Source organism: Phoca vitulina, unplaced genomic scaffold, assembly GCF_004348235.1.
Source record: "Phoca vitulina isolate PV1807 unplaced genomic scaffold, GSC_HSeal_1.0 scaffold9, whole genome shotgun sequence".
NCBI classification, from domain to species: domain Eukaryota; kingdom Metazoa; phylum Chordata; class Mammalia; order Carnivora; family Phocidae; genus Phoca; species Phoca vitulina.
Window position 1 is genome coordinate 48,643,824 of NW_022589712.1, and position 15,904 is coordinate 48,659,727.

At 39.8% G+C, this 15,904-nt stretch overlaps 1 protein-coding gene across 1 annotated transcript in view; it reads left to right on the forward strand.

Annotated features, from left to right (window-relative positions):
• The window catches only part of LOC116634720 (laminin subunit alpha-4), a 154,135-nt gene that overhangs the window by 34,271 nt on the left and 103,960 nt on the right, over positions 1-15,904 (forward strand). The window contains exons 2-3 of the mRNA XM_032408263.1: positions 1,398-1,499; positions 10,230-10,354. Of these exons, the coding sequence (XP_032264154.1) occupies positions 1,398-1,499; positions 10,230-10,354 (227 nt within the window). The remainder of the gene's footprint in view (positions 1-1,397; positions 1,500-10,229; positions 10,355-15,904) is intronic.

The window sequence follows — 15,904 nt, forward strand, 5'->3', positions numbered from 1 at the left end:
GAACTTAGGTGGTCTAAATGAAATGCTTCTTGCTGCAGTTTTAGCAATTTCCCCTCTCTATTGTTCCCTAATGGAAATTGAGAAAAAGGTTTCCTATCAACCACAAACTCTCCAATATAAATTAGAAATCGGTCCCCTCTCTGCCTTACTTTCTCTCACTTAGAAAGATGGAATTTCTTCGCCTTGTCTTTATGGACAAATGCCATTATTCTCTGTTCAACTTCCTCCCAATTGAATATATTAGATTTTAGTTTTCGGGTCCAAACTGGTGGTGTTTTTATACTGTGAATAGTGTCCAGTGGTTCTTTCTTTACAGAGAAAAAAGCAAGAGGAAATGGGTTTGCATAGCCGTCAGAGGGACTTCAGCCAGATAGAATGAAAAATTTCCTGGTCGTCAAGATAGTACAAAGTACAATGAGTCAATGAAATGGGGGGAGGGGGTGATGTGAAATCTCCTACTCTGTAAGTTTGTGGAAACAACCCAGATCCTTATCTGTCTGGAATTCTTTAGAAGTGAATCTGTCTGACGGGCAGGGAGTGGACTTCCAGGTCTCTAATGCCATTGCCGCCCTGCATCATTAAGACATTCTGAAGAAAGATAAAATACATATTCACAACTCCAATCACATAAACCAGGAACAATCTTGCAAAGTTTCTCAACTAGAGCACAAAGGACATTGGCAGGGGGCAATTCATCGTTGTGCAGGTTGACTGGTGCATCTCAAGACGGTTTAACATCACCACAACCCACTTAGCACCTCTGGGTCTAATGATTTCATCACGAGAATGAGGGAAAATAATGTGTTCCTCAGAGCTATGAGAATAAGTGAAATATAGGAACAGCACCCACACAGGACCTGACAAGTACAAGAACTCATTAACTTATCTGCCCCTCCCTTTCAAATGTTAGGATCTGAAGAGAAACCATTTTTTAAGAGCCCAAGCATGAAAGATACATCTCTGAGAGGTTATGCTATAGCCAGTAATTTCTGAAACCATAAGTCTTTATTTATAGGGAGCATGAAGAAATTCCTCACCCTCACCAATTGTCGTGGTTTGGTTTGGTTTGGTTTGGTTTGGTTTGGTTTGGTTAGAAAACATTAGAAAATTCCTTTCTCCTTTGCTGTTCCTGAAAATCTTCTTATTCTTCCTTATAATATTAGGACAGTGTTAAAGATGTTCCTATTCCCCTGAAAAGTAAAAAAATAAAAAGGGGGGAATATAACCAAAAAAATTAATATACATCACTGAATCGCAGTATAAATGGTTCATTCTAGTCCATTTTGTAAAGAAATATTTAGATTGTTTAAAAAGCATCTCCTCTTAATCTTGTCAGAAAAAATTGACCAAAAGAGGTCTTTTCAATAAAGACAATATTTTTGTTGTGTCTGTTTCAGAAATGTGGTGCTGGATTCTTTCTCGCCCAGTCCGGAGAATGTATGCCTTGTGGCTGCAACGGTAACTCTGATGAGTGCTTGGACGGCTCTGGATTCTGTATGGTAGGTCGGGGCACCTGTCACTTTTCATGTACTTCACTGGGCTTCTGCGTCTTCAGTGGGAATCAAATACTCTTCCTGCACGTCTGAGCTCCCTAGGAAAGAGCTAATCAAGCTCTCTCTTTACGCTCACCTTTTCCTGTAAGACACGTCATAGAAACTACTGGTGATTATAAGTGGCCATCAAGGCATAGGGATGACGGTGCATGTGCCCCTAGAGGGAACTGACCTAGCACCCTCGGCAGCTGGTGTCTACCATAGAGCCAAGGGTGAAGGAATTGAAAACTGTACACAGAGGAGGAAATCATCCATCCAAATTCCTCTGTAATAGTATAGTTTGCCATGTGTTTGGCTTCAATCTACATAAACCAGGAGAATAAAACAGTTGTTTCATAGCCTATTTTACAACTTAAGATAGTCAGGTCTATAGATCAAGATTTGTTTAAAAAAAAAAAAAAAGGTTTGAACCAAATAGCTAATAAAAATGAAAACTTTGGCCTTGTGGTCTTTGTAATTCTGTGTTTCAGCCCCCAGAAGACTTTTTTTCCCTTAACTGGAAAGAATTCCCCAACTAACTGTTCTTCTGGTGAAGTATCAGAGAGACTTGTGGAGGATACTGGGGAGCCTTCTAGCAAAAAGGGCCTGCCGTACCTTTTCTGTGTTCACTGAATGGACTGACAGCTTCGTGAAAATGGCTATTGAAATATTTACTACAAATGGCTTTAGTAGAAGTCCTAGGAGGCATTTCTAAAGACTTGTGCCCTATGATCATGTTTTCCTTCAGGAGCTATACCACACGGCAGGAAAATTAGATTCTTCAAGATCCTATGAGGCAGAAGAGGCTTTCCAAAACTGCAAGAGTATTTTTGCATAAACTACAAGAATTCTTAATTAAATACACCATATTTACCTGAAAATTAGTATAATTATCCCTATTAAGCAGATCATTTTGATTGTAAGTGGTCTCCAAGGTGTGCACACGGAGGTGTTATTTTACCCATCGTAGATGCATTACATTAAGGTGCAAATTAGAACATTTCATCTACTTTGAACCCAGCAGTTGCCACTTTTCTAGAGACAGAGAGAATGTAGTGGCAAACACTGGACACAGCCATCTCTTTGTAGTGTTTGTTTAGTCCTGGTGTTTCTGTCTTCCCCCTCCCCCCATCTTCTTAAATAACCGTTACCTCCAGGATGTCCTCTGTAGCCGTGTAGGCACACGCAGCTGCCGAAGCCTACCCCTTTCTAATGCTTCCATCTCCGGTTTCCTGTTATTTTAATCCCAGTGACATTTGAAAAGAAAATCCCATGGATGCACTTGAACTAATAATGTACATCTCTGATAATTTGACCAGTTAAAGGCTCTTTGTTATCTGGTTTTTTGAAATAGAAGACAATAGGGACTGGCAGACCCATCAGCTGCCATCAGGAAGCCAATAAGATGGAAGACTGAAATAGAAGGGCAAAAAGTCCCTCCTGGGGCACGTGTGGTGATGAGCACTGGGTATTATACACAACTAATGAATCATTGAACACTACATCAAAAACTAATGATGTACTATATGTTGGTTAATTGAACATAGTAAAAAAATTTAAATTAAATTAAATTAAATTTTTAAAAAGTCCTTCCTGCTAGTCCTTATGAAGAGCTATGACAAAGCCACTCTTCTTACGGTGACTTTGTCAAAAAAGGAACTGTTGTGGTTTTATCTATGACTTAGACATGAGTTCTGAGAGGACGGTCCTCACATGATTCCTTCATAGCTCCTGGGCATACGACGTTCTAATAAAAGTTTGGGAATGGACTGGGGTGTAAACTCTTATGCCCACTCAAGGAAACTGCCCATCTTCCTGCAATTACTTTGTTCCATGACAGAATATTTTAAAAAGAAAGAAAGAAATAGCCACCCTATTCATCCTAATGGTGAGCCCCCCACCCCAACTCTACACAGATGGAAATAGCTTTTTTCCCTGATTGAAGTAATATATGCTCAATATAAAAAACAAACAAAACAACAATACAGCTATGTACTGTACATGAAATTCAGAGTGAAAATCACCCACAATCTTATCTCCCAGAGCTAAATATATATATGTATATTCTTATAAATTTAATTTAGAAAGACAAAAAAAGGATGTAACTTGTATTGAATTAAATGTAAGTAGTGAACAGAGAGGCTTGCCAACATAGAAAGAATATTTTGTCACTTAGGTGGTAAATGTATTGCCAATGGTGTCCCACTGGAATCAAACTCAGATTTTCCTATTTCCTTTGGCATCCCCGCTCTGGCCTCCTGGTGGAGTGGGACTGGTTATCAGTTCCTGCCCTGTAGCTCATCCATCCAGCTCATCTGGTTCTCAGGGCACCAGAGAAGAAGCAGTGACTCGGAGGAACACTTCCTTGCAGCCGACTGTGGGCCTGGGTTTCCATCAGTTCTTATCGTTTGCCTGCCTAACTCATTTCTCCCATCTTCCACACACAGCCAAAATTAAAAGTCCTTTTATTTCATTTCAATTTTGTTTTTATTTTGAAGGCTTATAATGCCTCCCTCCACCTTGCCCTCCCCCAGGTGTTTCTAATTCTTCCTCCATTCCAGTGTCCAATTTCAATTTGACCTTATATTTTACAGATTGATTTTAAGGAACTAAGCCATTTGACAATAATACAGAGTAGACAAAGTTAGGCTACCATTTTAGACATAGGAAAGAAGCTTAGAGTTGTCTTCACAAGAGGGATACTAACTCTTCAAATGCAGAAAAGTGGCTAAGTGAAAAGTGGCTTCATGAATGAAATCTAACATGTGTGGGGTGTTTCCAAAAAGCTACCTTTCATCTTATCAGAACTAGAATGCACTGGAAAGTGTTCTCAGCTGAGTCAGCCAGACAGGGCCCCAAAGGCCAGGCAACTCCTGTGGACATGGCAGACTCTCTAGGAAAGCTCCAGAAGGAGGTATGAGAAAGGAATTGGGGGAAGAAACAGTAGAAGCAGACAAATGGTTGGTAGTAGGAATGTCTGGTCCCTAATAACCCATATTTTATCCCAAGTTTATAGGTTAGGTACAGAGAATTAAGAAGAGGCCTTGACTAAGGCCAGTTCCCATCTAAAGAATCTTCTCATCATTAGGAGAAAGCCAGGAGCCCACTGACCAGAACCAGAGTGGAGAAAATCTGACTTGAAGTTTACCATAGAAACATAGCTCCTCAGGTTCCTTTTGATTAAGGATTGGTTGGTCTATTGATTTCATCTAACCATTTAACAAATAAGCATTTTTTTTCTTTTTTTTGAGCTCCACCTATGTGCCAGACATTATTCTAGGATTTGGGTTAAGTGGTTTCCACTGTGTTGGGTTGAAGGACAGAAACACCTACTTGAAAGTGCTTCTGGACATGACCAATATAGTAAAGGTCAAGGTATGAGGACCATGGGAGCCTCTACATGTGTTTCTCAGCACAGAGAAACACATGTAGAAATCCCTATCTGCTCAGTGACAACCAAATGAAAAATTAAAATGATTTCAGGGTCTGTCCCAGCATTGCAGGAAATTTTTTTTTCTAAATTGAATAAGAATATTCAGATTTAAAACTATTAAAAGAACAGCAAAAATATCATTGAAATCTAAAGAGACGCCCATCAAGCTGTTATTTGGCTGGTGGAAACATGGATGGATTTTTATTTTCTTTTTACTTTACAGTATGCTTCCTTAAATTCTCTACAACTGCCTGTAGTAATTTTGTAGTTAAAAAGATATTGATATTCAAATGGACTTCTACCCCACCCTAAGCATAATGGAGAAAGGGAAGTAATCCAATATATTGAAAGCTAATGAATTTTTTATTACTCTCAAAGCCTAATTAAAACTTCATTCAGGAAAGCGAAGATATTACATCTCTAATTTCTGCAGACACTAGCATTTTTCTCATGCTTTTCAAACTCTATTATGTGTGTAAGACAGAAAACAACCAATGTAAGTTCCTGTAAGACTAAATATGTGTGATTAATAAATCAGCACATTCATTAATGTCCCAGAGCAAGAAAAAATGGAGTTATAGAGACTTCTTTTTCCTGTTTTACTTGTAACTGTAAAGTTGGTATCTAGATCAAGTGCATAATTCTTACATCAAAATTTTGACAATTTTCCAATATAGTGCAACTTGGAAACCCCAAAATTTTGCAAATAGGGATGGATTTGGTTCCATGCTAACTGAAGTTTTGAAACAAAGTCAGAAAATTGTATACCCGAAGAATTCAGAGTCTTCTGTTGCTTTGTGCCCAGTCATGTGAGAACATAGGAACTGAACGCAAATAAGTTCCCTATACATTGCTCATGTTTCTTCTTCTAACCCTGAATGGGTTCCTCTTCTTATGTTCTCCATCTCAATTAATGACAGTATCATTTGCCAAATACTAAGATGTCCCAGATGCTTCATCAACTTCCTTTTCCTCTTCCCCAACATTCAACCCCGGAGAAAGCCTCTTCTCTTCTCTGCCATCCCGCTGCCTTAATTCACATCCACAGCAACCCTCCCAGACCAGAGCCATGACTTCCCAATGACTCATCATGCCCTGCTCCAGACTCTCCTTCCCCTAATCTGTCTTCCTTACCAGCAATGGAGACATCTTTCAACTTGATCAAGGCATTCTCCTTTCTAAAATCTTTCAGGGCTTTCTATTCCAGCCCCACTGAGCTGCTCACTGCCACCAAAACTAACTCTGTATGTGCAGAGTCTGTGTCTGAATTTGTGCTCCCCTGCTCTCTACCCAGGATTTCTTGCTGATCCTTCAAGGCCTAGTTCAAATGTCATCACCTCCATTAGGTCTTCTCCAACTTTCTTAAGGAAAGCCAGAACCTTTGCTTCCTCTTCGTCCCATAGTAGGTGTATTCTTTATACGTACCTCAGTCATAGCACTTAACACACTATATCATTGTTTGTTGGCCTCTCTGTCTCCTTCACAAGCCTGGGAGTTACTCAAAGGCAGGAACCAGGTCTTTTTCATAAAATGACACATAAATGAATCTGGTCTTCTTCATTTTAATAACAGTCACAACTCTTTGCCTGTCATGATACCAGCTGAATCCAGGCTTGTTAAATGAATGAATGAATTAGTAAAATAACAAACTAACAAATGCAAAAACCTTTAATTTTATAATTTATGAGACACTTGGGTCACTCTTCACTGCAGTAAAATGTACTGTCTCTTTATGCTAGACACTCAGGCTCAGGCCCAATGCTGAGGAACTAACAAACAGTGTTACTTATTCTAGGTGTTTCCATTTAGAGCTTGCTTCTCCAAGTATAGTCTAGACCGGCAGCACCGGTGATACTTGGGAGCTTGTTAGAAAGGCAGGTACTCAGGCCCCACCCCTGACATCCTGGATCAGAATCTGCATTTTCACAAGAACCCCAGGGCATTGGTGTACGCCATGAAGTTTAAGAAGCACTGATCTAGACAGAACAGAAGTTTTCAAACTTTTGGTCTCATGAGCCCTTTGCGCTCATAAGAATTATTCAAGTTGCCAAAGAGTTTTGTTTGTGGGGATTAATTATCCATATTTACTGCATTTGAAATAAAACTGTAAATAGATCTTTAAGGGGAGGGGCGTGCCTGGGTAGCGCAGTTAGTGGAACGACCTACTCTTGGTTTCAGCTCAGGTCATGATCTCAGTGTCGTGAGATCAAGCCTGGCATCGGGCTCCGCACTCAGCACAGAGTCTGCTTGAGTTTCTCTCTTCTGCTCCCCCTGCCTCTCCCCACTACCCGCCCCCACACCTCACTCTCTCTATAATAAATAAATAAAATCTTTTTTAAAAAGGGAATTTAAAACTGAAAGTTTTTCTAATTTTTCTTAATTTATTTGAAAATAGCAATAAACCCATTGCATATTAGCATAAGTAATATGCTTTTATAAAATATAAACATACTTTACAAATTAAAAATATGGTTCATGTTTGGCTTAAGAGAAGACAGCTGGATCTCATATCTGTGGTGATATGTCCATGTCATGTAGCCCCAGAAGCCCCAGCCTTTACCTTACACACATGAGAAAATGAGAGTCCAAAAGATAAATAAAATCTTAGTATTATTAGGAGAATGGTTTTGACCTCCCTAGACATAGGAATCACAGATCTAGGTAGACTATAGTCTTGCGTAATCATGTGACAAACCACATGAAGGCCAATTTGATCCTCTTAGGCTTTCTTCCTCCATTAAACTGTTCTGTGGCCAAGTTATCCAGACAGCATTTCTCATGTGAAGAACCACAGCTGATGCCCAAATGCCATTCCTCACACCTATCCACTTATCTGCCATCACTGTCTCCATGTAGCTTTCTTAACTGGCCAAAGATTCAGAATGCTTTTTTGTTTTTAAGTGGGGTCAGTTTTATTAAAAAATAAATTCTCCCCCCACCCTCAATGACACACTTATTTATCATTGTCATTTCTCTTTTTAGTTTTTTAAATGGCAGAACATTGAAGGTGAAGGCATGTTTGCAATCCCAGAGTAAAAGTTTTCAGAGCTAGAAGAAAATTTACAGGCCATCTCAACTGGATTCTCATTTCTCAGATAGGGAATAGAGACCCAAAAAGTCCAGTGACTTGTTCACAGTCCACCGGCTAGAAAATAGAAGCAGTAGGGCCCTTTGTCCCTGCCTCCAGTGCTAACTATCTCTGCCAATCTTCCAGAATGTACATCAGTGCCTTTTAGGGAATTCCCTAACAAACCCTTGAAAGGGAGGCAGATGAGGAAAGTCATCGTTCCCACCCTGAGCATTTAGAGGTCCAGGAGATCTGGTGGTTTTGCCCTGGAGAGTAATTTTTCCCTGTGGTTGCCATGGCAGAATTAGAGCCCTGACAAGGAGTCCAAAGCACCCAACAAGCCATAAGGAGGCAGCTCCTTTTTGCAGCTTAATAGGCATTTCAGGCAGGAAGAATGACCTAACATCTTCCAACAAGCCTATTTTCTTCTGCACAGATGGGCTTCGTCTGTCCAACGAGGACTCAGACAAATTTGACCTCAGCCTATGAGCAGCCATACCAGGTTGCTTATGGCTTAGAGTCCTGGTAATTGGGCAAGGCTTGTTAGTTTTCTCTGGAATGTGAGATTGCCACTGATTTTGAGCTGATTGGCGTCCATGTTACCTTCCTCTATATGCTCCAGACATTAATTCACCCTTTCCCACTTTTTCTTTCCTTTTCTGCCCCACAAATATTTTTTGAAGATTGACTTAGTTCTAGATACAGTGTTAAGAACTGGAGGACATATTTGTTAACAACCTGTCGTCTGTACATCATACTTTATTTTTCAGTTTCTCATTGATCTGTCAGGCACTCTGAACTGGCCTCTAAATTCTGTTCTGTTAACATAATTCTAATCAGGGGCCAAAGATTGTCCATACCTAATGGCTGACCAAATGCCCAAAGAGTGTTCAACCATGATAGCCTGTTGCCCACATTAGAACACTGCCCTTTTGATTTGAAGTCCAAACTGTTGGTAAAATAGTATGACACCTTCTAATGTAGTCATTTTATGACTCTTTGGGGAAAGGAGCCTTTTGTCTAACACATTGGAAAAGTGGTATAATATGGGAATTAACAGCCTCGTTGCTGGAGCCAGATTGCCTGAGTCTGAATCTCACTTTTGCCTCCTTCCATCTGTGTGACAATTTATTGGGCAATTTATTTAACCTCTCTGTGCCTCCATCTCTTCATATGTAAAATGGGGTAAAAAATAGTAACTTACCTTAGAATTATTATAAGAATTAAATTAGTTAACCCATGTAAAATGTTTGGAGCCTTTATTCTGTTTTGTTATTCTATTTTGAACTTCACCATAGAACACAAAGACAAAAATCAAGAGCTCAGACTTCACATTACTACTGCTCCATCTTGCCTTTCCTTAGGTTCTTCCACAGAGCACTGTTTGAAAACAGTTGTGTCTGTTGAAGCTCTTGTGCATAGATGTTATGAAGGGAATGGATCAAACAGGAGGCTGCCTCTTGGATGACATTCTAATTCTAATGGCATAACTTTTCACTGAAAGTCCTATTCAACTTTTATACACTCTGGTGAACGTAAAGATGAAAATATTACAGTGCTAATGGCATTGCCTTGTGCAATCCAGTTCAGTCCTGTTGGAGAAAACTATCAGACTAGCATCACTTCCTCTTTAGAGTACTAGGCAGAAATTAATCCATGAACGTGTCACTGCTGAGTTGACTCTGTTCTACTGAGTACCTACTCTATTTGAGTTGGTGGCAGTACAGTACTAAGAGGCATAATGTAGCAGAAGGGCTGCTGAGGTTGGGAGCCGATGATAATAGTACCAAGTGGGTAGTGGAATGGGGTGAAGGATCAGGGAGGGGACATCAGAAGGAATTCCTAGGGGTTTTGAGGCCTACTAGAGATCTTGAAAGATGACCAAGCATTCTAAGCAGAAAAATCAGCCTGATGATGAATTATCTCCCTATTCATAGGGAGTCCCCTATGCAAACTCCAAACTCCTCAGGCTGCTAGTGCACACCCGGAAGTTCAGGATGAAGCCGTCCACCATTGTCCACACTTTCTAGGATTGACTGGGGCCACCATGGCTCTTTTGTGCTGACCAGTTCTGACCACACAATCAATTCCATCAGCCTGACATCCCCTTTCCTTCGAGTACTGTTTGGTTCCCAGATATGTGGTGTACAGCATTTCTTTTGTGTCTTTTTCAATTTTCCTATCTTTCACCTCACAGCACTGCCAGAGGAACACGACAGGAGAGCACTGTGAGAAATGTCTAGATGGTTATATCGGAGATTCCATCAGAGGACCACCCCGGTTTTGCCAGCCGTGTCCCTGTCCCCTACCCCACATGGCCAAGTAAGTTCTGAGAGAAGAGGTTCTCTTCTGCTGCTTATCCCCTTAATTATGTATTTTTCATTTTTTACTCCATCCAGAGTTCTCAGGTTTTCCCACATTAGTGGAAAGACTGAGTACCTCATATTGAGATGAGATGGGAAAAGATATAGGAAAGTTTCTTTAGCCTAAATACACTGTCAGGGAAACATAAGCATAACAACATAAGTGGTATGGGTGATGACTGTGTTCCCAAAATATTGGGTAGCATCATAAGCCCAGTGGAGTCTCCAAGGATTTTATAAGCAAGGTTAGTTTCTTGGCTATCCCTTGACCTAGGGAGATCACAACTGGTAATGCAAACAGACTCATAATCCAGTATTTTTCGTAGCAGTGTTTCCTCTTACTCTCACAGAGTAGAGGATTTCCTACATGTGGTGGCAAACTGTTCAATCAGAATTACAACAAAGATAAACAGAATTCATGCTTTAGGCCCATCAGCTCATAAAAGATTTCTAAGAAAACTAACTTTCGCTTCTGGCTATGTTTTGACCTGAGTTTGAGAATAGATATATATCCTAATGGAAAGAGTGGAATTCTTTTCAGGCGCATAATATGTATAAATCCAATAGTCAAGTCATGACTGGCCATTTTATTATCTTAAAAATGACAGAACATAGAATTAAAATGGTGTAGTGGTCATTGGTTTTCCAAATATCAACCATTTCTCTGATTCTCTGAAGCTAAGTGAGTGTCCTACAATCACTTCATTTCTGACATTAACTAACTACCCAGAGTTAGTTAGCCCATACATTAAGTCCCACTTCAGAAACCAGCCACAAATGGGATCCCTAGGCTACTCGCATATCTGCTCAGCTAACTATAAATTCAGGGGTTGCCTTAGGTTCAGTAATTATCTACAATGACTCACAGAACTCAGGAAAGTGCTATACTTACAATTATAGTTTTATTTTAAAGGATATAACTCAAGCCAAATTAAAGAGATGTATAGGGCAGGGTGTGGAGGGGGAGATGGGAGGGAGTAGAGTTTCTATGCATTTCTGGGTTGTTCACCAACCCTAAAGCTCCACAAACATCCTTTGTTGTTTAAGAACTTTATGTAGGTTTCATTACATAGTCATGATTGATTAAATCATTGGTGATTGGAACTCAATCTCTATCCCCTCTTTCCTCCCTGAGGAAGGGGATGGGGTTCAAAGTTCCAACCCTGGAACCAAGTAGTTTCCACCTCTGACAGATCAGCCCCCATCCTGAAGCTACTTAAGGGCCCATCAAGAGTCACCTCATTAACATAAACTCAAATCTGCCTGAAAGGGGCTCATTCTGAATAACAAAAGACAGTCTTATCACTCAGGAAATTCCAAGAGCTTTAGGAGCTCTGTGCCAGGAACCAGGACAAAAACCAAATATGTATTTTTTCTTATACCACAAGTAGAAAGAGTAATGGACCTAGGTTCATATCCGTGGTTTGGCACAAAATAGCTATGTGATCTCAGGCAAGATACTTTCTCTCCATGTCTCACTTTCCATGGGATTTGGGGTCAAGGAGACTAGGTTCAGATCTTGGCTAATTTATTTATTCCTTTATCTACTCCGGATCTTGGGGGTTTTTTCCCTGAGTTGTTGTAAGGATCTGCCTCATAGGGTTGGACTAGGATATGTGTGTGGAGCATTTGAGTTGGTGCCTTACAGACAGAAAAGTGTATGCTGGTTACTGGCTTTACTGAACACATGCTTTGTATTTTTTCTAACACTAGTATTTTGCTTACTCTGTGTCAGGCAATGTTCTAAGTGTTTGGATGTAATATTTAGTTGATAGCTAACTTTTAAAAGGCCTGAATGTCACACAAACACACACACACACACACACACACACACACACTTTCTTATAAAGAGAACAAAGATGACAACCAGTTCTCCCCCTATTTTTTTCTTAATTGAACACCAATATCAACTAACATTTCACCTAAAAGCTTGTGATTTGTTCAAATCCTCTGATGAGTCTGTCAGTGAAGAAGTCAAATGTTTTACAGCCCCCATTTTTCTTTAGAAACCACTAAACCGCTTCAGTCCTTACTTTGGATTTTTCATGTCCCATGGTATCAACAATGTGTGCAAAATGGATGGTATTGAGAGGGAGAGTAGAAACCTCAAACATTAAATTTTGTTATATTCACCCAGGTGTGTCCTGATTTATGAGCTCCCTTTGTCTCATCTAGGTATATTCTTTAATCGTTCATTAATATTCTACTCTCAAACATTAGTTCTGACCATATCTGATGAGATGTTCAGCATACCGCTCTCTGGCCACGCTATAGTTATTTTGTTAAATATACCTACCGCCAACTTGCCAATAAGAGGTGCCCCTCATTCTCCGATATAAACGAAGATGCTATGTAGCATCATTTGCTCAAAGCAGGTTTATAAGCTCTGAGCTGCAGTTTCTTTTGAAACTAAAGATGAATTAGAAAGGCAATCCTCTAAATTGTATTGTCTGGCTTTTGCACTTTTTGCCCCATTCATGTTGATGTGGGAAACAAAGGCAAAAGAAAAAATTAAATTTCCATACTACTTACAGCCCACTGACAAGTCCTTGAAACCAGAGTGACCTTCCTCTGAGAGCTCAGCTGCCTTGATGTTGACACGTTCCTAAAGGCAAACAAAATTCAGTCTTAGCTTAACATTATCCTGACCCCTCAGGATCCTGTAAATCTGCTTTAAACATACAGAAATTACTTTCAAAACTTCCTTAATCTCTACCCCCAAGATACATCTTGGCAATCATCCTCCAAGCAGATGGCCCACTGATATACATCCGAAGGGTCTCATGACTGAGGGTTTACTAAACAGTAATAAATGACCTTTTCCTAACAATAGCTAGCCCCCTCAGGGTCCTGGAAACCTTGTTTCCAAAATTCCTTGGAGGCTTGTGCTGTCCCTAACCCCCTCCCAACTTGAAAGTATATAATCAGTCAACCATCACAACCCCAGTGCCGCTCTTTCTGCCCACAGGTCCTGTCCCCGTGCTTTAATAAAACTACCTATTTGCACCAAAGACGTCTCAAGAATTCTTTCTTGACCGTTCACTCCAAACCCCAGCATTTCCACATCAATATGACAAGACTTTCTTACCTAAATTTTAACTTTACTGTCTTGAGATAAGAAATTTTGGAACCTAATTCCTATAGACTGAGAAGTTTTGTCTACATGCAATCAACAAATATTTATCAAGCACTTATTACGTGCCAGTCATATACTACTAGTCGCCAGTCACAGCAATGAACAAAACAATCAAAATGCCCTGCCTTCATTAAAATAGGTCAAAATACAGCAGCATTTTGAAGCTCCTAAAGCAAATGACTGTTTCACCTTTTCAGCTAGGTTATCCAGTATTTCAGTTGATCAAGAAGCTCTTCTGAAGGATCTTTCAAATAGATAAATAAGGGAGAAATTGCCAATTGGGTGATGAGCTTCCCTTGAAGGAGGAAACAGTTTCTATTGGATCACCATTCCCACTCATGCTCTTTGGGTGTGTGAGCAGATCTGGGTTCAAAGGACAGTTGAAGGTCTCAGGGAATGTGCTCTGCAGTTAGGTACATATTCACAGATACGGAAACTGAGGTCTCTAACAGTACACATTTAAAGTTGAAAAGCCTGCTGAAAATTGACACAAAAGAAAAATACCCCCACATATAAGTAAAGAACATTATGTGGGAGTGTGGAGGAACTAGGAGAGACCTGCTTTCTCTGAGGTGGCAACAGTCCTACTTCCTTAGTCCCTTGGGGAAAGAAACTGGCTACCAATAGGGAGGTTGGGATGGGGGTATGGGGGCAGGTGTAATCTGTGGTCACAGAACAGGTCAAATTTGCCTGGATCTTATAAGGTTCTAGCCTTTGATATGGCTTTATTACTGACTTAGTTAACTATTTTCAAATATCTTATCAAAAATCAAATACCCATTGCCTCTTTCAGCTTTTTAAAAATTCATATTGTTACTTTCTATAAAAATTAAAGTGCCAGGACTTTTATTTGAGCTCACAAAGTCACCTAATATGGAATCCAAATTATGCTTTGAGAGATCCTTTAGTTGAGCCTCCAGACCAGGATTTGGATTTCCAGTTACAATAGCCACGTCAGAAAGCAACAAAATTATGCTTGAGGGAGGTAAGCAAGCAAACAGTGTTGAGTCTATTTTTCTTTAGGTTCCATAAAGGTTTCCAAGAACAAAAGGCTCCCTTCCACTTGGAGAGGGTTCCATGGTTGTTAATGTGGGCTGAGAAAGATTCCATGTTTTCATTTCCCTAGCCAAAAACAGACTTTACCCTAAGCAAAATATAAACAATTAATGCTGATAAAAAAACAAAAAAGGAATCTCAATGGTTGGCATTGCCTCTGAGTCCCCCTCCACTGAGACCAGTGGTCACACAGCTATTCCCAGGAACAATTTGCACAGAGTTCATTTATTTATTTTGGAGTTGGCCAGACATTCTCCCCATCTACTAGTAGCTACGGTAATCACTCCAATTAAGGAAAATGTCATCTGTTTGAAGCAGCAGGACATTAGCTAAAGGCAGACGACTCCAGACACAGGCAGATGCTTCAGTCCTTCAAGCTGTGGGCAGGCTGCTGGGAGAAACATCTTCAAAGAAACATGGGTGAGGGTTTGTCCACATTCTGGACTCTTTACTGACAGTGTTTTTTTGAAGTGGGCTAAACAATAAGAACAAGCAAAATGAAGAATAAAGGCTAAAGAAGTGTAATTTTGCTGAAATGTTTTTAGCCAAACTGATAGAAAAAATAAATTGTGGCTATTGCCTTTCACGGCAAAGTATATATTGTTTTCTGACTGATTTTATAAATGTCTTCAAACAAAGCAAACACATCCATTTGCTTCCCTCCAAAGACCATCAGGGTAAAATTGCTAATACATGCAGGAGTGAGAGAGCAGCAGGTCAGACTCCATTGATGGCACAATACCTAAGCCAATTAATTTGTAAGTCTTTAAAATTTTTCACACCCCCCCATATAGATGGATTTATGTGTCAATGTAGAATTTTCCAAACATGTGAAGATTTATATTCCATTTCCTCTGCCTTAATAGTTGAACAATATTTTTATTGCTTTTCTGTCCTGTGTGCATATTTTCATTATCTAAAAAAATCCAACCAACCAAACAACAACAAAAACCACAGTAATCAAGAGAAGGGTTTCTATGGACAAGAATCCTTTTCCTATGGGTCCTATTTATTGCTTGTGTACTTGTTTTGTGACTTTGATCAAAAGAGTCAGTCCCTGCACCCTTTATTCCCAACCTTTAAGGTACCAACAAAGAAACTGGGTTCAGTGGGGATTATAGAGTACAGTTTAGAGGTGGTTCATGACCTTGAAGAGTGGAAGAGATCTAGTGCAGAAAAAAAGGGAGCGACTTTCAAATGTATATACAGAAAATGGTGAGAATAAAGAAATTCTCATTTCATCAAAATCACAGGTAACATATAAAATAACTTGATTATTTTATTTCTGGCTTTGAAGTATGTGTTTTAGACTTGCAT